Source organism: Salvelinus alpinus, chromosome 9, assembly GCF_045679555.1.
Source record: "Salvelinus alpinus chromosome 9, SLU_Salpinus.1, whole genome shotgun sequence".
In the NCBI taxonomy this organism is placed as follows: Eukaryota; Metazoa; Chordata; class Actinopteri; order Salmoniformes; family Salmonidae; genus Salvelinus; species Salvelinus alpinus.
Genome location: NC_092094.1, coordinates 1,398,696 through 1,423,203, shown reverse-complemented (window position 1 = coordinate 1,423,203; position 24,508 = coordinate 1,398,696). Strand labels below are relative to the sequence as shown.

Sequence of the window (24,508 nt, the reverse complement as noted above, 5' to 3'; positions counted from 1 at the left end):
GGACATTCCTGCAGTCAGCATGCCAAATGCACACTCCTTCAAAATTTGAGATATCTGTGTTGTGACAGAATTTTAGAGTGGCCATTTGTTGGCCCCAGCACAAGGTGCACTTGTGTAATGATCATGCTGTTTAATCATATTCTTGATATGCCACACCTGTCAGGTGGATGGATTATATTGGCAACGGAGAATAGAGAGGAGTATGATTACTTGTTTAAGGTTAAACAAATTTGTGCACAACATTTGAGAGAAATAAGCCTTTTGTGCATATGTAAAATGTCTGGGATCTTTCTGTTGATTAAACATGTTGCCATTATATTGTTGTTCAGTATATTTAATCTACAACTGCTTTGACTCGCAGCTAAGAACTTCAAAAGGTTAGGTCCTACCGAGATTTGAACTCGGATCGCAGGATTCAGAGTCCTGAGTGCTAACCATTACACCATAGAACCATACAATGCTAGCGCATACGTACGACACTAGTCTCATGTAACTCTGATTCCTTCGCCCATTCTTCTTCATTACTGGCTGTTAACACAATGTATGATTTAATCCGGTAAATAAATGTCATGTAGATACATTAAATAAATAATATGAGAAGTATTATGAATGCAGATGGTTGATCCGGAAGTGGGCATTATATATAGCGGTTGGATGCTGAACTAGCTAGCTGGATTTCCTGCTGCTAAGGTTAAATGACAAGGCTCGAACTGCAGTGCATTGCGGTGACGGGCAGGATAAAACCACTAAGGTATAATAACCGATAGGACCGGGGAAGAAAGGAAAGGTGCCACTTGGATTCAAAGACGTCGAACCTCGCCTTAATTTTGATTCAGAATGGGGAATAGAGACGACGAGTATGATTACTTGTTTAAAGGTAAATGTATGCTAAATGTACCTGTCCATAAAAAGTGATGTCATCATGGTTTTATTCTACTCCCGGGCTAGCTAGGAGTGGTCGCCTCTTTGGCACTACAAGCTAAGCTAGTTAGCTGCCAGCTAACGCTACGCATTTGAAGCCTGCTAACTTTAGCCTGATATCCTGCGAATTTAAAGGAGGTCGTTTGGATATAAATATAGCTATTGTTTTGTCTTGATATTCTCAAGAATGCTAACTAACAGCAGTTGATCATTTGTCTTTAGCTTGTTGGCTAGATAGCGCAGGTCTCTGATGGACCGGTGCGGCAACGTTACCGTCAGGAAATATACAACTAACGTTAGTTCGGTTAACACCAGTACCAGCCAGTTAGTTAACCAGCTACTTTGTCAAAATGACCACATAGCTAACGTTAACTTAGTTAGCCACCTACTGAAACCACGGGTAGTTGCTCCAGCTACATAAAGAACGTTATAGCTAGCTAACGTTATGTGATGTCATTCATTTAAACACATTTCTTAGAGATTATTACAAATAATGTCTAGCTATGTGCCATATCCTGTTCGTCAAACGTAGTGGTTTCAGCAAAATGCTCATCATCATGCCATCTGATGAGGATGGGTTATTCCGAGGTGCTTTTAGCAACGCGGGTGTATTTAAATACACTAGCGTTGCTTTCAATTGTATTGGGTTGCACAAAATCTGTCAGTGGAAGGCCAGAAATGAAATATAATTCCATTTCAATATGCTGTGCCGGTGGGCAGGACGGTTGATCATTATAAACAGTTTTTTTTTTGGACAAAATAACTAAACGATGGTATTATTAAAGCCGTTCCAAACGAGGCTCAGACCCACTTGCTCTCTGCTCAGGGTAGCAGGAAGCCTTGAGGTTAAAGCTTTGGGACAGTAATGGAATAGCAGCGCTGACAAGGTGAAACATCTGTTTCTCCAGGATGCTGTACATCCTGCTGTACACTGGTGTCTCGGGAGTTGAGATATGAAGAAGAAAACATTTTCATTACACACTTGTAATATAAGCACCCCCCATATGATTTGTATTACCTCGTATTTAACCTTAATTTAACTAGGCAAGTCATTTAACAACTCATTCGTATTTACAATCACGGCCTACCCCGGCCAAACCCTCCCTTAAACCGGGCGACGCTGGGCCAATTGTGCGCCGCCCTGTGGCAGAGGAAGTGGGTCTACAACAGACCCATTGATTGGTAATACGCTTCTTTCTGAGATATTTTGTCTCAACCCCCGCACCCATCAACAGCTTCCTATTCTACATCATAATGAATGGGCTCCTGCTTGTTAGCTGTTAGCATGTGATGGTAATCCGGTCAAAGCACATTTCACATTCAGATAGACCTGTATATTCCTACTGTAATATCTACAGGATGTGTATATTCCTACTGTAATATCTACAGGATGTGTATATTCCTACTGTAATATCTACAGGGTGTGTATATTCCTACTGTAATATCTACAGGGTGTGTATATTCCTACTGTAATATCTACAGGGTGTGTATATTCCTACTGTAATATCTACAGGGTGTGTATATTCCTACTGTAATATCTACAGGGTGTGTATATTCCTACTGTAATATCTACAGGGTGTGTATATTCCTACTGTAATATCTACAGGGTGTGTATATTCCTATTGTATATCTACAGGGTGTGTATATTCCTACTGTAATATCTATAGGGTGTGTATATTCCTACTGTAATATCTATAGGGTGTGTATATTCCTACTGTAATATCTATAGGGTGTGTATATTCTTCTGTAATATCTATAGGGTGTGTATATTCTTCTGTAATATCTATAGGGTGTGTATATTCCTACTGTAATATCTATAGGATATGTAATATCTACAGGATGTTGTAAATTTGACTGCCTTCTTCAATGTGAGGGGAATCAGGAGCTGCATGAAGTTGTTTTGAATTGACTCTGACCTGTCTCTCTCTCTCTGGCCCAGTGGTGTTGATAGGAGACTCTCTAACCTGTCTCTTTCTCTCTGGCCCAGTGGTGTTGATAGGAGACTCTCTAACCTGTCTCTTTCTCTCTGGCCCAGTGGTGTTGATAGGAGACTCTCTAACCTGTCTCTTTCTCTCTGGCCCAGTGGTGTTGATAGGAGACTCTCTAACCTGTCTCTTTCTCTCTGGCCCAGTGGTGTTGATAGGAGACTCTCTAACCTGTCTCTTTCTCTCTGGCCCAGTGGTGTTGATAGGAGACTCTCTAACCTGTCTCTTTCTCTCTGGCCCAGTGGTGTTGATAGGAGACTCTCTAACCTGTCTCTTTCTCTCTGGCCCAGTGGTGTTGATAGGAGACTCTCTAACCTGTCTCTTTCTCTCTGGCCCAGTGGTGTTGATAGGAGACTCTCTAACCTGTCTCTTTCTCTCTGGCCCAGTGGTGTTGATAAGAGACTCTCTAACCTGTCTCTCTCTGGCCCAGCGGTGATGATAGGAGACTCTCTAACCTGTCTCTTTCTCTCTGGCCCAGTGGTGTTGATAGGAGACTCTCTAACCTGTCTCTTTCTCTCTGGCCCAGTGGTGTTGATAAGAGACTCTCTAACCTGTCTCTTTCTCTCTGGCCCAGTGGTGTTGATAGGAGACTCTCTAACCTGTCTCTTTCTCTCTGGCCCAGTGGTGTTGATAGGAGACTCTCTAACCTGTCTCTTTCTCTCTGGCCCAGTGGTGTTGATAAGAGACTCTCTAACCTGTCTCTCTCTGGCCCAGCGGTGATGATAGGAGACTCTCTAACCTATCTCTCTCTGGCCCAGTGGTGTTGATAGGAGACTCTCTAACCTGTCTCTTTCTCTCTGGCCCAGTGGTGTTGATAGGAGACTCTCTAACCTATCTCTCTCTGGCCCAGTGGTGTTGATAGGAGACTCTCTAACCTGTCTCTTTCTCTCTGGCCCAGTGGTGTTGATAAGAGACTCTCTAACCTGTCTCTCTCTGGCCCAGCGGTGATGATAGGAGACTCTAACCTGTCTCTGTCTCTCTGGCCCAGTGGTGTTGATAGGAGACTCTCTAACCTGTCTCTTTCTCTCTGGCCCAGTGGTGTTGATAAGAGACTCTCTAACCTGTCTCTTTCTCTCTGGCCCAGTGGTGTTGATAGGAGACTCTAACCTGTCTCTGTCTCTCTGGCCCAGTGGTGTTGATAGGAGACTCTCTAACCTGTCTCTCTCTCTCTCTCTGGCCCAGTGGTGTTGATAGGAGACTCTGGTGTGGGGAAGAGTAACCTGTTGTCTCGTTTCACCCGGAATGAGTTTAACCTGGAGAGTAAGAGCACCATCGGGGTGGAATTTGCCACCCGCAGTATTCAGGTGGATGGGAAGACCGTGAAGGCTCAGATCTGGGACACAGCTGGCCAGGAGAGATACCGCGCTATTACATCAGCGTGAGTACAAACACACACACTGTTTAGGAAACATTTCTGACACGACTGGACAGGAGCGATTACGAGCCATCACCTCAGCATGAGCACTCGGGATTGCGACCATTTTGAAAACACTTTGAAACACCCTCTTTTTGATGGAAATACTGCCTTCTGAAATGTTGCTTATTAAATGTATTTATCATACGAAAGTATCATGCATAGACCTAATGCATTTAGTTGGGGAGTCAGTTCAACACATAGACCTAATGCATTTAGATGGGGAGTCAGTTCAACACATAGACCTAATGCATTTAGATGGGGAGTCAGTTCAATACATAGACCTAATGCATTTAGATGGGGAGTCAGTTCAACACATAGACCTAATGCATTTAGATGGGGAGTCAGTTCAACACATAGACCTAATGCATTTAGATGGGGAGTCAGTTCAATACATAGACCTAATGCATTTAGATGGGGAGTCAGTTCAACACATAGACCTAATGCATTTAGATGGGGAGTCAGTTCAACACATAGACCTAATGCATTTAGATGGGGAGTCAGTTCAATACATAGACCTAATGCATTTAGATGGGGAGTCAGTTCAACACATAGACCTAATGCATTTAGATGGGGAGTCAGTTCAACACATAGACCTAATGCATTTAGATGGGGAGTCAGTTCAACACATAGACCTAATGCATTTAGATGGGGAGTCAGTCCAACACATAGACCTAATGCATTTAGATGGGGAGTCAGTTCAAAACATAGACCTAATGCATTTAGATGGGGAGTCAGTTCAAAACATAGACCTAATGCATTTAGATGGGGAGTCAGTCCAATACATAGACCTAATGCATTTAGATGGGGAGTCAGTTCAACACATAGACCTAATGCATTTAGATGGGGAGTCAGTCCAACACATAGACCTAATGCATTTAGATGGGGAGTCAGTCCAACACATAGACCTAATGCATTTAGATGGGGAGTCAGTTCAACACACAGACCTAATGCATTTAGATGGGGAGTCAGTTCAACACATAGACCTAATGCATTTAGATGGGGAGTCAGTTCAACACATACACCTAATGCATTTAGATGGGGAGTCAGTTCAACACATAGACCTAATGCATTTAGATGGGGAGTCAGTCCAATACATAGACCTAATGCATTTAGATGGGGAGTCAGTTCAACACAGACCTAATGCATTTAGATGGGGAGTCAGTTCAAAACATAGACCTAATGCATTTAGATGGGGAGTCAGTTCAACACATACACCTAATGCATTTAGATGGGGAGTCAGTCCAACACATAGACCTAATGCATTTAGATGGGGAGTCAGTCCAACACATAGACCTAATGCATTTAGATGGGGAGTCAGTTCAAAACATAGACCAAATGCATTTAGATGGGGAGTCAGTTCAAAACATAGACCTAATGCATTTAGATGGGGAGTCAGTCCAATACATAGACCTAATGCATTTAGATGGGGAGTCAGTTCAACACATAGACCTAATGCATTTAGATGGGGAGTCAGTTCAACACATAGACCTAATGCATTTAGATGGGGAGTCAGTCCAACACATAGACCTAATGCATTTAGATGGGGAGTCAGTTCAAAACATAGACCTAATGCATTTAGATGGGGAGTCAGTTCAAAACATAGACCTAATGCATTTAGATGGGGAGTCAGTCCAACACATAGACCTAATGCATTTAGATGGGGAGTCAGTTCAAAACATAGACCTAATGCATTTAGATGGGGAGTCAGTCCAACACATAGACCTAATGCATTTAGATGGGGAGTCAGTTCAACACATAGACCTAATGCATTTACATGGGGAGTCAGTTCAACACATACACCTAATGCATTTAGATGGGGAGTCAGTCCAACACATAGACCTAATGCATTTAGATGGGGAGTCAGTTCAACACACAGACCTAATGCATTTAGATGGGGAGTCAGTTCAACACACAGACCTAATGCATTTAGATGGGGAGTCAGTTCAACACATAGACCTAATGCATTTAGATGGGGAGTCAGTTCAACACATAGACCTAATGCATTTAGATGGGGAGTCAGTTCAACACATAGACCTAATGCATTTAGATGGGGAGTCAGTCCAACACATAGACCTAATGCATTTAGATGGGGAGTCAGTTCATAACATAGACCTAATGCATTTAGATGGGGAGTCAGTTCAAAACATAGACCTAATGCATTTAGATGGGGAGTCAGTCCAATACATAGACCTAATGCATTTAGATGGGGAGTCAGTTCAACACATAGACCTAATGCATTTAGATGGGGAGTCAGTTCAACACATAGACCTAATGCATTTAGATGGGGAGTCAGTCCAACACATAGACCTAATGCATTTAGATGGGGAGTCAGTTCAAAACATAGACCTAATGCATTTAGATGGGGAGTCAGTTCAAAACATAGACCTAATGCATTTAGATGGGGAGTCAGTCCAATACATAGACCTAATGCATTTAGATGGGGAGTCAGTTCAACACATAGACCTAATGCATTTAGATGGGGAGTCAGTTCAACACATAGACCTAATGCATTTAGATGGGGAGTCAGTCCAACACATAGACCTAATGCATTTAGATGGGGAGTCAGTTCAAAACATAGACCTAATGCATTTAGATGGGGAGTCAGTTCAAAACATAGACCTAATGCATTTAGATGGGGAGTCAGTCCAACACATAGACCTAATGCATTTAGATGGGGAGTCAGTTCAAAACATAGACCTAATGCATTTAGATGGGGAGTCAGTCCAACACATAGACCTAATGCATTTAGATGGGGAGTCAGTTCAACACATAGACCTAATGCATTTAGATGGGGAGTCAGTTCAACACATACACCTAATGCATTTAGATGGGGAGTCAGTCCAACACATAGACCTAATGCATTTAGATGGGGAGTCAGTTCAACACACAGACCTAATGCATTTAGATGGGGAGTCAGTTCAACACATAGACCTAATGCATTTAGATGGGGAGTCAGTCCAACACATAGACCTAATGCATTTAGATGGGGAGTCAGTTCAACACATAGACCTAATGCATTTAGATGGGGAGTCAGTCCAACACATAGACCTAATGCATTTAGATGGGGAGTCAGTCCAACACATAGACCTAATGCATTTAGATGGGGAGTCAGTTCAACACATAGACCTAATGCATTTAGATGGGGAGTCAGTTCAAAACATAGACCTAATGCATTTAGATGGGGAGTCAGTCCAATACATAGACCTAATGCATTTAGATGGGGAGTCAGTTCAACACATAGACCTAATGCATTTAGATGGGGAGTCAGTTCAACACATAGACCTAATGCATTTAGATGGGGAGTCAGTCCAACACATAGACCTAATGCATTTAGATGGGGAGTCAGTTCAAAACATAGACCTAATGCATTTAGATGGGGAGTCAGTTCAAAACATAGACCTAATGCATTTAGATGGGGAGTCAGTTCAACACAGACCTAATGCATTTAGATGGGGAGTCAGTTCAACACAGACCTAATGCATTTAGATGGGGAGTCAGTTCAACACATAGACCTAATGCATTTAGATGGGGAGTCAGTCCAACACATAGACCTAATGCATTTAGATGGGGAGTCAGTCCAACACATAGACCTAATGCATTTAGATGGGGAGTCAGTCCAACACATAGACCTAATGCATTTAGATGGGGAGTCAGTTCAAAACATAGACCTAATGCATTTAGATGGGGAGTCAGTTCAAAACATAGACCTAATGCATTTAGATGGGGAGTCAGTTCAACACAGACCTAATGCATTTAGATGGGGAGTCAGTTCAACACAGACCTAATGCATTTAGATGGGGAGTCAGTTCAACACATAGACCTAATGCATTTAGATGGGGAGTCAGTTCAACACATAGACCTAATGCATTTAGATGGGGAGTCAGTTCAACACATAGACCTAATGCATTTAGATGGGGAGTCAGTTCAACACATAGACCTAATGCATTTAGATGGGGAGTCAGTTCAACACATAGACCTAATGCATTTAGATGGGGAGTCAGTCCAACACATAGACCTAATGCATTTAGATGGGGAGTCAGTTCAACACATAGACCTAGTGCATTTAGATGGGGAGTCAGTCCAAAGCATAGACCTAATGCATTTAGATGGGGAGTCAGTCCAAAGCATAGACCTAATGCATTTAGATGGGGAGTCAGTTCAACGCATAGACCTAATGCATTTAGATGGGGAGTCAGTTCAACACATAGACCTAATGCATTTAGATGGGGAGTCAGTTCAATACATAGACCTAATGCATTTAGATGGGGAGTCAGTTCAACACATAGACCCAATGCATTTAGATGGGAAGTCAGTTCAACACAGACCTAATGCATTTAGATGGGGAGTCAGTTCAACACAGACCTAATGCATTTAGATGGGGAGTCAGTTCAACACAGACCTAATGCATTTAGATGGGGAGTCAGTTCAACACATAGACCCAATGCATTTAGATGGGGAGTCAGTTCAACACATAGACCTAATGCATTTAGATGGGGAGTCAGTTCAACACATAGACCTAATGCATTTAGATGGGGAGTCAGTTCAACACATAGACCTAATGCATTTAGATGGGGAGTCAGTTCAACACATAGACCTAATGCATTTAGATGGGGAGTCAGTTCAACACATAGACCTAATGCATTTAGATGGGGAGTCAGTTCAACACATAGACCTAATGCATTTAGATGGGGAGTCAGTTCAACACATAGACCTAATGCATTTAGATGGGGAGTCAGTTCAACACATAGACCTAATGCATTTAGATGGGGAGTCAGTTCAACACATAGACCTAATGCATTTAGATGGGGAGTCAGTTCAACACATAGACCTAATGCATTTAGATGGGGAGTCAGTTCAACACAGACCTAATGCATTTAGATGGGGAGTCAGTTCAACACATAGACCTAATGCATTTAGATGGGGAGTCAGTTCAACACAGACCTAATGCATTTAGATGGGGAGTCAGTTCAACACAGACCTAATGCATTTAGATGGGGAGTCAGTTCAACACAGACCTAATGCATTTAGATGGGGAGTCAGTTCAACACATAGACCTAATGCATTTAGATGTGGAGTCAGTTCAACACATAGACCTAATGCATTTAGATGGGGAGTCAGTTCAACACATAGAGCTAATGTATTTAGATGGGGAGTCAGTTCAATACATAGACCTAATGCATTTAGATGGGGAGTCAGTTCAACACATAGACCTAATGCATTTAGATGGGGAGTCAGTTCAACACATAGACCTAATGCATTTAGATGGGGAGTCAGTTCAACACATAGACCTAATGCATTTAGATGGGGAGTCAGTTCAACACATAGACCTAATGCATTTAGATGGGGAGTCAGTTCAACACATAGACCTAATGCATTTAGATGGGGAGTCAGTTCAATACATAGACCTAATGCATTTAGATGGGGAGTCAGTTCAACACATAGACCTAATGCATTTAGATGGGGAGTCAGTTCAACACATAGACCTAATGCATTTAGATGGGGAGTCAGTTCAACACATAGACCTAATGCATTTAGATGGGGAGTCAGTTCAATACATAGACCTAATGCATTTAGATGGGGAGTCAGTTCAACACATAGACCTAATGCATTTAGATGGGGAGTCAGTTCAACACATAGACCTAATGCATTTAGATGGGGAGTCAGTTCAACACATAGACCCAATGCATTTAGATGGGGAGTCAGTTCAACACAGACCTAATGCATTTAGATGGGGAGTCAGTTCAACACAGACCTAATGCATTTAGATGGGGAGTCAGTTCAACACATAGACCCAATGCATTTAGATGGGGAGTCAGTTCAACACATAGACCTAATGCATTTAGATGGGGAGTCAGTTCAACACATAGACCTAATGCATTTAGATGGGGAGTCAGTTCAACACATAGACCTAATGCATTTAGATGGGGAGTCAGTTCAACACATAGACCTAATGCATTTAGATGGGGAGTCAGTTCAACACATAGACCTAATGCATTTAGATGGGGAGTCAGTTCAACACATAGACCTAATGCATTTAGATGGGGAGTCAGTTCAACACATAGACCTAATGCATTTAGATGGGGAGTCAGTTCAACACATAGACCTAATGCATTTAGATGGGGAGTCAGTTCAACACATAGACATAATGCATTTAGATGGGGAGTCAGTTCAACACAGACCTAATGCATTTAGATGGGGAGTCAGTTCAACACAGACCTAATGCATTTAGATGGGGAGTCAGTTCAACACATAGACCTAATGCATATAGATGGGGAGTCAGTTCAACACAGACCTAATGCATTTAGATGGGGAGTCAGTTCAACACAGACCTAATGCATTTAGATGGGGAGTCAGTTCAACACAGACCTAATGCATTTAGATGGGGAGTCAGTTCAACACATAGACCTAATGCATTTAGATGGGGAGTCAGTCCAACACATAGACCTAATGCATTTAGATGGGGAGTCAGTTCAAAACATAGACCTAATGCATTTAGATGGGGAGTCAGTTCAAAACATAGACCTAATGCATTTAGATGGGGAGTCAGTTCAACACAGACCTAATGCATTTAGATGGGGAGTCAGTTCAACACATAGACCTAATGCATTTAGATGGGGAGTCAGTTCAACACATAGACCTAATGCATTTAGATGGGGAGTCAGTTCAACACATAGACCTAATGCATTTAGATGGGGAGTCAGTCCAACACAGATGGGGAGTCAGTTCAACACATAGACCTAATGCATTTAGATGGGGAGTCAGTTCAACACATAGACCTAATGCATTTAGATGGGGAGTCAGTTCAACACATAGACCTAATGCATTTAGATGGGGAGTCAGTTCAACACATAGACCTAATGCATTTAGATGGGGAGTCAGTTCAACACATAGACCTAATGCATTTAGATGGGGAGTCAGTTCAACACATACACCTAATGCATTTAGATGGGGAGTCAGTTCAACACATACACCTAATGCATTTAGATGGGGAGTCAGTTCAACACAGACCTAATGCATTTAGATGGGGAGTCAGTTCAACACATAGACCCAATGCATTTAGATGGGGAGTCAGTTCAACACATAGACCTAATGCATTTAGATGGGGAGTCAGTTCAACACATAGACCTAATGCATTTAGATGGGGAGTCAGTTCAACACATAGACCTAATGCATTTAGATGGGGAGTCAGTTCAACACATAGACCTAATGCATTTAGATGGGGAGTCAGTTCAACACATAGACCTAATGCATTTAGATGGGGAGTCAGTTCAACACAGACCTAATGCATTTAGATGGGGAGTCAGTTCAACACAGACCTAATGCATTTAGATGGGGAGTCAGTTCAACACATAGACCTAATGCATTTAGATGGGGAGTCAGTTCAATACATAGACCTAATGCATTTAGATGGGGAGTCAGTTCAACACATAGACCTAATCTATTTAGATGGGGAGTCAGTTCAACACATAGACCTAATGCATTTAGATGGGGAGTCAGTTCAACACATAGACCTAATGCATTTAGATGGGGAGTCAGTTCAACACATAGACCTAATGCATTTAGATGGGGAGTCAGTTCAACACATAGACCTAATGCATTTAGATGGGGAGTCAGTTCAACACATAGACCTAATGCATTTAGATGGGGAGTCAGTTCAACACAGACCTAATGCATTTAGATGGGGAGTCAGTTCAACACAGACCTAATGCATTTCGATGGGGAGTCAGTTCAACACAGACCTAATGCATTTAGATGGGGAGTCAGTTCAACACATAGACCTAATGCATTTAGATGGGGAGTCAGTTCAACACATAGACCTAATGCATTTAGATGGGGAGTCAGTTCAACACATAGACCTAATGCATTTAGATGGGGAGTCAGTTCAACACATAGACCTAATGCATTTAGATGGGGAGTCAGTTCAACACATAGACCTAATGCATTTAGATGGGGAGTCAGTTCAACACAGACCTAATGCATTTAGATGGGGAGTCAGTTCAACACAGACCTAATGCATTTAGATGGGGAGTCAGTTCAACACATAGACCTAATGCATTTAGATGGGGAGTCAGTTCAACACATACACCTAATGCATTTAGATGGGGAGTCAGTTCAACACATAGACCTAATGCATTTAGATGGGGAGTCAGTTCAACACATAGACCTAATGCATTTAGATGGGGAGTCAGTTCAACACATAGACCTAATGCATTTAGATGGGGAGTCAGTTCAATACATAGACCTAATGCATTTAGATGGGGAGTCAGTTCAACACAGACCTAATGTATTTAGATGGGGAGTCAGTCCAAAGCATGGACCAATGTATTTAGATGGGGAGTCAGTCCATTGCATGGACCAATGTATTTAGGCAATTTCAAAGCCTGTTACAAGGTTTACTTTTAAGTTTCTAACACCACTATAAAGGCCGTCTCTGTTTGTCACCTGGTCCACAGGTATTACCGTGGTGCAGTAGGGGCCTTGTTGGTCTATGACATCGCCAAGCACCTGACCTATGAAAACGTGGAGCGTTGGCTGAAGGAGCTGAGAGACCATGCTGACAGCAACATCGTCATCATGCTGGTCGGCAACAAGAGTGACCTGCGTCACCTCCGGGCTGTGCCCACCGACGAGGCACGGACATTCGCAGGTCAGTGTGTGTTTTTTACGTTCATTTTATGTCACCTTTATTTAACCAGGTGGGTCAGTTGAGAACAAGTTCTCATCTACAACTGTGACCTGGCCAAGATGAAGCAAAGCAGTGCGACACAAACAACAACACAGAGTTACACATGGAATAAACAAACGTACAGTCAATAATACAGTAGAACAAGTCTATATACAGTGTGTGGCATGGGGCAGGCGATATGAGTGCTCTACGCCCGCTCAGGGCTGTTCCCACCGGCGACGCAGGTCAGTGTGTGGCATGGGGCAGGCGATACGAGTGCTCTGCGCCCGCTCAGGGCTGTTCCCACCGGCGACGCAGGTCAGTGTGTGGCATGGGGCAGGCGATACGAGTGCTCTGCGCCCGCTCAGGGCTGTTCCCACCGACGACGCAGGTCAGTGTGTGGCATGGGGCAGGCGATACGAGTGCTCTACGCCAGCTCAGGGCTGTTCCCACCGACGACGCAGGTCAGTGTGTGGCATGGGGCAGGCGATACGAGTGCTCTACGCCCGCTCAGGGCTGTTCCCACCGAGGACGCAGGTCAGTGTGTGGCATGGGGCAGGCGATACGAGTGCTCTACGCCAGCTCAGGGCTGTTCCCACCGACGACGCAGGACAGTGCCGTACCAACTCACACAGGAAGAGGTCTAGGAGTAGTGGGGTGAACCATTTCATTATTTTTCTTACCCATGAGTGGCTGTTAGTTTTCAGGGTTTTACTTATTCAAATAGGAAGACGTCTCTGTACTGTCATAGAGATTTACATAATGGTAGAGACCTTAACACAGTGGTGATTGACATGGTTTACCGTTTCCCTCTGTTCCTCAGAGAAGAACGGTTTGTCTTTCCTGGAGACTTCAGCCCTGGATTCTACTAACGTGGAGACATCCTTCCAGACCATTCTGACTGGTGAGTGGCTGTCTCTCTATGCTCTCTACAGCATTGATCTGTATCTGAAGAGAACTCAGACTGATTTGTATGTATTATAGACTGGAACGTTTGATACGGTGTCATGATATAGACGTGTGTGTGTGTGTGTGTGTGTGTGTGTTGGAGTGATCAAATCCACTGGGCCGAGAGCCAGATCTGCCTGAAGACCTAATCACAACTGAGACATGACTAGCCTTGATGAGGACTAATGTGTGGATTCTCGTCAAGTCCAGTTCTTCTAACAGGATATGACCACCATAATGCTTTGCAGCTGTGTCCTAATTCTGCTCTAGCCTGGTCCCAGATCTGTTTATAATGCTGGGTGTAGTCATTATGCACCAAACTGAAGAAGACAACTGACAAACAGGAAGGGACTAGGCTACCTGAACTTGACCAATAACAAATGCTTGTTTTCCATTGTGTGCCCTAATGAATATGACCCTGATGCTCTGTCCTGCTGTGTACCAGCCCCTCCGACCCTGTCCTGTCCTGCTGTCTACCAGCTCCTTCCTCTGGCCCTGTCCTGCTGTCTACCAGCCCCTACTCTGACCCTGTCCTGCTGTCTACCAGCTCCTTCCTCTGACCCTGTCCTGCTGTCTACCAGCTCCTTCCTCTGACCCTGTCCTGCTGTCTACCAGCTCCTTCCTCTGACCCTGTCCTGCTGTCTACCAGCTCCTTCCTCTGACCCTGTCATGTCCTGCTGTCTACCAGCTCCTTCCTCTGGCCCTGTCCTGTCCTGCTGTCTACCAGCTCCTTCCTCTGGCCCTGTCCTGCTGTCTACCAGCTCCTTCCTCTGACCCTGTCCTGCTGTCTACCAGCTCCTTCCTCTGGCCCTGTCCTGCTGTCTACCAGCCCCTACTCTGGCCCTGTCCTGCTGTCTACCAGCTCCTTCCTCTGACCCTGTCCTGCTGTCTACCAGCTCCTTCCTCTGACCCTGTCCTGCTGTCTACCAGTTCCTTCCTCTGACCCTGTCCTGCTGTCTACCAGCTCCTTCCTCTGACCCTGTCCTGCTGTCTACCAGCTCCTTCCTCTGACCCTGTCCTGCTGTCTACCAGCTCCTTCCTCTGGCCCTGTCCTGCTGTCTACCAGCTCCTTCCTCTGACCCTGTCCTGCTGTCTACCAGTTCCTTCCCCTGACCCTGTCCTGCTGTCTACCAGCTCCTTCCTCTGACCCTGTCCTGCTGTCTACCAGCTCCTTCCTCTGGCCCTGTCCTGCTGTCTACCAGCTCCTTCCTCTGGCCCTGTCCTGCTGTCTACCAGCTCCTTCCTCTGGCCCTGTCCTGCTGTCTACCAGCTCCTTCCTCTGGCCCTGTCCTGCTGTCTACCAGCTCCTTCCTCTGACCCTGTCCTGCTGTCTACCAGCTCCTTCCTCTGGCCCTGTCCTGCTGTCTACCAGCTCCTTCCTCTGACCCTGTCCTGCTGTCTACCAGCTCCTTCCTCTGACCCTGTCCTGCTGTCTACCAGCTCCTTCCTCTGGCCCTGTCCTGCTGTCTACCAGCCCCTACTCTGGCCCTGTCCTGCTGTCTACCAGCTCCTTCCTCTGACCCTGTCCCGCTGTCTACCAGCTCCTTCCTCTGACCCTGTCCTGCTGTCTACCAGCTCCTTCCTCTGGCCCTGTCCTGCTGTCTACCAGCTCCTTCCTCTGACCCTGTCCTGCTGTCTACCAGTTCCTTCCCCTGACCCTGTCCTGCTGTCTACCAGCTCCTTCCTCTGACCCTGTCCTGCTGTCTACCAGCTCCTTCCTCTGGCCCTGTCCTGCTGTCTACCAGCTCCTTCCTCTGACCCTGTCCTGCTGTCTACCAGCTCCTTCCTCTGACCCTGTCCTGCTGTCTACCAGCTCCTTCCTCTGGCCCTGTCCTGCTGTCTACCAGCCCCTACTCTGGCCCTGTCCTGCTGTCTACCAGCTCCTTCCTCTGACCCTGTCCTGCTGTGTACCAGCTCCTTCCTCTGACCCTGTCCTGTCCTGCTGTCTACCAGCTCCTTCCTCTGACCCTGTCCTGCTGTCTACCAGCTCCTTCCTCTGACCCTGTCCTGCTGTCTACCAGTTCCTTCCTCTGACCCTGTCCTGCTGTCTACCAGCTCCTTCCTCTGGCCCTGTCCTGCTGTCTACCAGCTCCTTCCTCTGGCCCTGTCCTGCTGTCTACCAGCTCCTTCCTCTGACCCTGTCCTGCTGTCTACCAGCTCCTTCCTCTGCCCCTGTCCTGCTGTCTACCAGCTCCTTCCTCTGACCCTGTCCTGCTGTCTACCAGCTCCTTCCTCTGACCCTGTCCTGCTGTCTACCAGCTCCTTCCTCTGACCCTGTCCTGCTGTCTACCAGCTCCTTCCTCTGACCCTGTCCTGCTGTCTACCAGCTCCTTCCTCTGACCCTGTCCTGTCCTGCTGTCTACCAGTTCCTTCCTCTGACCCTGTCCTGTCCTGCTGTCTACCAGCTCCTTCCTCTGGCCCTGTCCTGCTGTCTACCAGCTCCTTCCTCTGGCCCTGTCCTGCTGTCTACCAGCTCCTTCCTCTGGCCCTGTCCTGCTGTCTACCAGCTCCTTCCTCTGGCCCTGTCCTGCTGTCTACCAGCTCCTTCCTCTGACCCTGTCCTGCTGTCTACCAGCTCCTTCCTCTGACCCTGTCCTGCTGTCTACCAGCTCCTTCCTCTGGCCCTGTCCTGCTGTCTACCAGCCCCTACTCTGGCCCTGTCCTGCTGTCTACCAGCTCCTTCCTCTGACCCTGTCCTGCTGTCTACCAGCTCCTTCCTCTGACCCTGTCCTGCTGTGTACCAGCTCCTTCCTCTGACCCTGTCCTGTCCTGCTGTCTACCAGCTCCTTCCTCTGACCCTGTCCTGCTGTCTACCAGTTCCTTCCTCTGACCCTGTCCTGCTGTCTACCAGCTCCTTCCTCTGGCCCTGTCCTGCTGTCTACCAGCTCCTTCCTCTGGCCCTGTCCTGCTGTCTACCAGCTCCTTCCTCTGACCCTGTCCTGTCCTGCTGTCTACCAGTTCCTTCCTCTGACCCTGTCCTGTCCTGCTGTCTACCAGTTCCTTCCTCTGACCCTGTCCTGCTGTCTACCAGCTCCTTCCTCTGGCCCTGTCCTGCTGTCTACCAGCTCCTTCCTCTGGCCCTGTCCTGCTGTCTACCAGCTCCTTCCTCTGACCCTGTCCTGCTGTCTACCAGCTCCTTCCTCTGCCCCTGTCCTGCTGTCTACCAGCTCCTTCCTCTGACCCTGTCCTGCTGTCTACCAGCTCCTTCCTCTGCCCCTGTCCTGCTGTCTACCAGCTCCTTCCTCTGACCCTGTCCTGCTGTCTACCAGCTCCTTCCTCTGGCCCTGTCCTGCTGTCTACCAGCTCCTTCCTCTGACCCTGTCCTGCTGTCTACCAGCTCCTTCCTCTGCCCCTGTCCTGCTGTCTACCAGCTCCTTCCTCTGACCCTGTCCTGCTGTCTACCAGCTCCTTCCTCTGCCCCTGTCCTGCTGTCTACCAGCTCCTTCCTCTGACCCTGTCCTGCTGTCTACCAGCTCCTTCCTCTGACCCTGTCCTGCTGTCTACCAGCTCCTTCCTCTGACCCTGTCCTGCTGTCTACCAGCTCCTTCCTCTGGCCCTGTCCTACCCTGTCCTGCTCTGCCCTGTTCTGCACTAACACGCACACAATGTAGTCAAACCAACGTTTTAAAGGGAGTGCTATGTGGTGATTGTGTTAGATAGCTTCCTGTTTAAGCTGTGAGTAAAGTCCTGCAGCAACATGCTACTTAAAGACCATTAGAAACTGGGTGGTTCCAGCCCTGAATTCTGATTGGCTGACAGCCGTGGTATATCAGACCGTATACCACAGGTATGACAGAACATGTCATTTTACTGCTCCAGTTTAAAATAGCAATAAGGCACCTCAGGGGTTTGTGATATATGGCCAATATACTCTGATGTGTCGTGACTAAGAACAGCCCTTAGCCGTGGTATATTGGCCATATACCACACCTCCTTGGTCCTTATTGATAAAGCCTAACACTCACCTACACAGAGGGTACTTAACACTAGCTGTGAACAACTTTAGGTACTAGGCTTGTCCTCGACTATATATCCCCATCTCCTCAAAAGGCAGAGGGGATTGATCTCCTCCAGTGGGTTGTGGGAAAGCGGTGTGGAGATGGGACGGGAGGAATTGAGACAGAGGTCTAGTGTTCTCTTTCTGTGTGAGTGATGTTAATGCCCTGTCTCCCCCCCCCTCGCTCACTCGTCCCCACCTCCCCTCCCTATTCCCCCCCCCCCCCCCCCCCTGCAGAAATCTATCGCATCGTGTCTCAGAAACAGATGTCGGACCGACGAGACAACGACATGTCGCCTAGCAACAACGTGGTCAACATCCAGGTGCAGCCGACGGAGAATAAACCAAAGATGCAATGTTGTCAGAGCATCTAACAGCATCACCAGTACTACCTGCTACCCCCTGACCCCCGACCCCAAACCCCCTTCTAAAAGACTGCTTTGGTCCTGTTTGTCTGAGACACAGCTGGGTGGCCAGGCTCTAGACTGAGACACAGCTGCGTGGCCAGGCTCTAGACTGAGACACAGCTGCGTGGCCAGGCTCTAGACTGAGACACAGCTGCGTGGCCAGGCTCTAGACTGAGACACAGCTGGGTGGCCAGGCTCTAGTCTGAGACACAGCTGCGTGGCCAGGCTCTAGACTGAGACACAGCTGCGTGGCCAGGCTCTAGTCTGAGACACAGCTGCGTGGCCAGGCTCTAGACTGAGACACAGCTGCGTGGCCAGGCTCTAGACTGAGACACAGCTGCGTGGCCAGGCTCTAGACTGAGACACAGCTGGGTGGCCAGGCTCTAGACTGAGACACAGCTGCGTGGCCAGGCTCTAGACTGAGACACAGCTGCGTGGCCAGGCTCTAGACTGAGACACAGCTGCGTGGCCAGGCTCTAGTCTGAGACACAGCTGCGTGGCCAGGCTCTAGACTGAGACACAGCTGCGTGGCCAGGCTCTAGTCTGAGACACAGCTGCGTGGCCAGGCTCTAGACTGAGACACAGCTGCGTGGCCAGGCTCTAGACTGAGACACAGCTGGGTGGCCAGGCTCTAGACTGAGACACAGCTGCGTGGCCAGGCTCTAGACTGAGACACAGCTGGGTGGCCAGGCTCTAGACTGAGACACAGCTGCGTGGCCAGGATCTAGACTGAGACACAGCTGCGTGGCCAGGATCTAGACTGAGACACAGCTGCGTGGCCAGGCTCTAGTCTGAGACACAGCTGCGTGGCCAGGCTCTAGACTGAGACACAGCTGCGTGGCCAGGCTCTAGTCTGAGACACAGCTGCGTGGCCAGGCTCTAGACTGAGACACAGCTGCGTGGCCAGGCTCTAGACTGAGACACAGCTGCGTGGCCAGGCTCTAGTCTGAGACACAGCTGGGTGGCCAGGCTCTAGACTGAGACACAGCTGGGTGGCCAGGCTCTAGACTGAGACACAGCTGCGTGGCCAGGCTCTAGTCTGAGACACAGCTGCGTGGCCAGGATCTAGACTGAGACACAGCTGCGTCGCCAGGCTCTAGACTCTATGCTCCCATGTTGAGGCTGTGTCCAGATTCTCCACCCTTCCTACCAAAGTGTGGCACACTCCATGTCATGGATTTAAAGGCATTGGATTGTAATCAGTGGCTGAAGGGAGTTTCTTTACACCATTGTTAAATCCATGATGGGAAGTGTGCAAGTGAACACTTTGAGAAAAGGGTGGATAATTAGGGTGCAGCATGTGTGTGAGCTCGTTGGTTCCTTAACCCCCGTCAGGACTATACAGCTGTGTCTGAGCTCGTTGGTTCCTTAACCCCCGTCAGGACTATACAGCTGTGTCTGAGCTCGTTGGTTCCTTAACCCCAGTCAGGACTATACAGCTGTGTCTGAGCTCGTTGGTTCCTTAACCCCAGTCAGGACTATACAGCTGTGTCTGAGCTCGTTGGTTCCTTAACCCCCGTCAGGACTATACAGCTGTGTCTGAGCTCGTTGGTTCCTTAACCCCAGTCAGGACTATACAGCTGTGTCTGAGCTCGTTGGTTCCTTAACCCCAGTCAGGACTATACAGCTGTGTCTGAGCTCGTTGGTTCCTTAACCCCAGTCAGGACTATACAGCTGTGTCTGAGCTCGTTGGTTCCTTAACCCCAGTCAGGACTATACAGCTGTGTCTGAGCTCGTTGGTTCCTTAACCCCCGTCAGGACTATACAGCTGTGTCTGAGCTCGTTGGTTCCTTAACCCCCGTCAGGACTATACAGCTGTGTCTGAGCTCGTTGGTTCCTTAACCCCAGTCAGGACTATACAGCTGTGTCTGAGCTCGTTGGTTCCTTAACCCCAGTCAGGACTATACAGCTGTGTCTGAGCTCGTTGGTTCCTTAACCCCCGTCAGGACTATACAGCTGTGTCTGAGCTCGTTGGTTCCTTAACCCCAGTCAGGACTATACAGCTGTGTCTGAGCTCGTTGGTTCCTTAACCCCCGTCAGGACTATACAGCTGTGTCTGAGCTCGTTGGTTCCTTAACCCCCGTCAGGACTATACAGCTGTGTCTGAGCTCGTTGGTTCCTTAACCCCAGTCAGGACTATACAGCTGTGTGTGAGCTCGTTGGTTCCTTAACCCCCGTCAGGACTATACAGCTGTGTCTGAGCTCGTTGGTTCCTTAACCCCAGTCAGGACTATACAGCTGTGTCTGAGCTCGTTGGTTCCTTAACCCCAGTCAGGACTATACAGCTGTGTCTGAGCTCGTTGGTTCCTTAACCCCAGTCAGGACTATACAGCTGTGTCTGAGCTCGTTGGTTCCTTAACCCCAGTCAGGACTATACAGCTGTGTCTGAGCTCGTTGGTTCCTTAACCCCCGTCAGGACTATACAGCTGTGTCTGAGCTCGTTGGTTCCTTAACCCCAGTCAGGACTATACAGCTGTGTCTGAGCTCGTTGGTTCCTTAACCCCCGTCAGGACTATACAGCTGTGTCTGAGCTCGTTGGTTCCTTAACCCCAGTCAGGACTATACAGCTGTGTCTGAGCTCGTTGGTTCCTTAACCCCAGTCAGGACTATACAGCTGTGTCTGAGCTCGTTGGTTCCTTAAGGATCCCCAGTCAGGACTATACAGCTGTGTGTGAGCTCGTTGGTTCCTTAACCCCAGTCAGGACTATACAGCTGTGTCTGAGCTCGTTGGTTCCTTAACCCCAGTCAGGACTATACAGCTGTGTCTGAGCTCGTTGGTTCCTTAACCCCAGTCAGGACTATACAGCTGTGTCTGAGCTCGTTGGTTCCTTAAGGATCCCCAGTCAGGACTTTACAGCTGTGTCTGAGCTCGTTGGTTCCTTAAGGATCCCCAGTCAGGACTATACAGTTGTGTCTGAGCTCGTTGGTTCCTTAAGGATCCCCAGTCAGGACTTTACAGCTGTGTCTGAGCTCGTTGGTTCCTTAAGGATCCCCAGCTTTTTATTTTTGCCGTCTTTTATATTACTATATAGCTATGTTTTAATAACCAGACAAACTCTGGAAGAATCTGCACAGAAATGTATTCATAGATGATGTACTAGTTTTGTTAGTAATAATGCATTGTACTCTAGGCTTCTATTTGGCACATTGTGGTTTTTGACTCAACCGTCTTTAGTTGGAGCTGAGCCAATCAGAGGACTTGGCCGAGGAGAAACCATCTCCAGCTCTCCGCCCCCCCCTCCCCCCCCTGTAGTCATGGTAATGTTCTCCTCACTGCAGCTCTCTGTTCATACCACTGATGTGTGAGGGGGAAATGGAGAACCAACTGTTTGGCAAATACATTTTCCATAATTCTATGTGTTAGTCAAGCACATAAGCACTATTTAGCAGTTAGCTCCTTAGCTAAGGCGTCATTACGACTAAGGTAGTTAGCTACAGCGTTTAGTCAACTAAGCGAGAACAAATTTCTTGCCCGCACATTTTTTTTATCTCTGTAATGGTAGTAGGCACGAGCACATTGACCAGCAACATGTGTTGTGTTGCGGTAGTTCAGTGCTACTCACTGTGGATGGAAACAGACATGGCAGAGAGCTGTTCTGCTAATACCATCCTGCACTGAAAGTTATGTTAAACTGTTAAAGATTAGCAGGCCTATGTTAATGAATCATTTGTGTATCTGTCCTCTTCAAATACCTGGTGGATGAGGTCAGGGCGCTGGTGGATGCGGTCAGGGCGCTGGTGGATGCGGTCAGGGCGCTGGTGGATGAGGTCAGGGCGCTGGTGGATGAGGTCAGGGCGCTGGTGGATGAGGTCAGGGCGCTGGTGGATGCGGTCAGGGCGCTGGTGGATGAGGTCAGGGCGCTGGTGGATGAGGTCAGGGCGCTGGTGGATGAGGTCAGGGCGCTGGTGGATGAGGTCAGGGCGCTGGTGGATGAGGTCAGGGCGCTGGTGGATGAGGTCAGGGCGCTGGTGGATGAGGTCAGGGATAGAGATCTGGAACCAGCTCCTATAGGCCTAGCTCAATTGTTTCATATTACATCTATCCTACAGTAAACTAGACTACTACATTGCATCCATTAATTGAATTATTTAGAATTTTCTCCTCAAACAAATTTAAGAAGAAGCCCGTTTTGCATTTTCACTAGACTATCCACCTCAAGTCACCTATTGATTTAGAATAAACATTACCCCTCAATTTAACCTCGGAAAAAAACACCTCAATTTTATTTAGCATCAAACACAATACTTCTGTGTTTACTACAATGTTGGATTTAATTTATAGCTCTAGGTTTCAGGAAATGTCTGTCAAATGCACCAATTTCCTGAGGGGAAAGTTGACTGACCCAATCTGGGCCTTCCCCTACCAAACCTTAGTCCTACATCAGTACCACCTTGGCTGAAAACCAAGTACCCAAGTACCCATAGCAGTCTATAGTTAGCTACTGAAGACCAGCCAATTACCGAGTACCCATAGCAGTCTATAGGCTACCATGGCTACTGAGGCAGTCTTCTACCAACATCATTAGACTAAAAAAGGTGCCTATGACTTGAGCAGTGTGGGTGTCGTTGCGCTGAATTGGTGATGATAGGCCAGGGCACAGTGGTAGTAATGCTAATGGTGATGATGATGATAGGCTAGGGATCAGTGGTAGTAATGATGATGATGATAGGCCAGGGATCAGTGGTAGTAATGATGATGATGATGATGATGGGCTAGGGATCAGTGGTAGTAATGATGATGATGATGATAGGCCAGGGATCAGTGGTAGTAATGATGATGATGATGATGATGGGCTAGGGATCAGTGGTAGTAATGATGATGATGATAGGCCAGGGATCAGTGGTAGTAATGATGATGATGATAGGCCAGGGATCAGTGGTAGTAATGATGATGATGATAGGCCAGGGATCAGTGGTAGTAATGATGATGATGATGATGATAGGCCAGGGATCAGTGGTAGTAATGATGATGATGATGATGATGATAGGCTAGGGATCAGTGGTAGTAATGATGATGATGATGGGCTAGGGATCAGTGGTAGTAATGCTAATGATGATGATGATAGGCCAGGGATCAGTGGTAGTAATGATGATGATGATGATGATGGGCTAGGGATCAGTGGTAGTAATGATGATGATGATGATGATGGGCTAGGGATCAGTGGTAGTAATGATGATGATGATGATGATGGGCTAGGGATCAGTGGTAGTAATGATGATGATGATGATGATGATGGGCTAGGGATCAGTGGTAGTAATGCTAATGATGATGATGATAGGCCAGGGATCAGTGGTAGTAATGATGATGATGATAGGCCAGGGATCAGTGGTAGTAATGCTAATGCTAATGATGATAGGCTAGGGATCAGTGGTAGTAATGCTAATGATGATGATGATAGGCTAGGGATCAGTGGTAGTAATGCTAATGGTGATAGGCTAGGGATCAGTGGTAGTAATGCTAATGCTAATGGTGATAGGCTAGGGAACAGTGGTAGTAATGATGATGATGATGATGATGATGGGCTAGGGATCAGTGGTAGTAATGCTAATGATGATGATGATAGGCCAGGGATCAGTGGTAGTAATGATGATGATGATAGGCCAGGGATCAGTGGTAGTAATGCTAATGCTAATGATGATAGGCTAGGGATCAGTGGTAGTAATGCTAATGATGATGATGATAGGCTAGGGATCAGTGGTAGTAATGCTAATGGTGATAGGCTAGGGATCAGTGGTAGTAATGCTAATGCTAATGGTGATAGGCTAGGGAACAGTGGTAGTAATGCTAATGCTAATGGTGATAGGCCAGGGATCAGTGGTAGCAATGCTAATGCTAATGGTGATAGGCTAGGGATCAGTGGTAGTAATGCTAATGGTGATAGGCTAGGGATCAGTGGTAGTAATGCTAATGCTAATGGTGATAGGCCAGGGATCAGTGGTAGTAATGCTAATGGTGATAGGCTAGGGATCAGTGGTAGTAATGCTAATGCTAATGGTGATAGACTAGGGATCAGTGGTAGTAATGCTAATGCTAATGGTGATAGGCTAGGGATCAGTGGTAGTAATGCTAATGCTGATGGTGATAGGCTAGGGATCAGTGGTAGTAATGCTAATGCTAATGGTGATAGGCTAGGGATCAGTGGTAGTAATGCTAATGCTAATGGTGAT

General features: G+C 47.0%; 1 protein-coding gene and 1 non-coding gene across 2 annotated transcripts; one reads left to right on the top strand and one right to left on the bottom strand.

Moving 5' to 3' along the window:
- Window positions 1–380: 380 nt before the first annotated feature.
- Window positions 381–452, bottom strand: trnaq-cug (transfer RNA glutamine (anticodon CUG)). The gene has a single exon. It is a non-coding gene; the product is annotated as a tRNA-Gln (tRNA).
- An 84-nt stretch (window positions 453–536) lies between these two features.
- On the top strand, window positions 537–22,916 carry LOC139584136 (ras-related protein Rab-11A). Its single transcript, XM_071415657.1, has 5 exons — window positions 537–877; window positions 4,089–4,284; window positions 12,777–12,970; window positions 13,812–13,892; window positions 18,171–22,916. Exons 1-5 carry the CDS (start codon window positions 838–840, stop codon window positions 18,305–18,307), a joined length of 648 nt encoding a protein of 215 aa, XP_071271758.1. The 5' UTR covers window positions 537–837; the 3' UTR covers window positions 18,308–22,916.
- The last annotated feature ends 1,592 nt before the right edge of the window (window positions 22,917–24,508 follow it).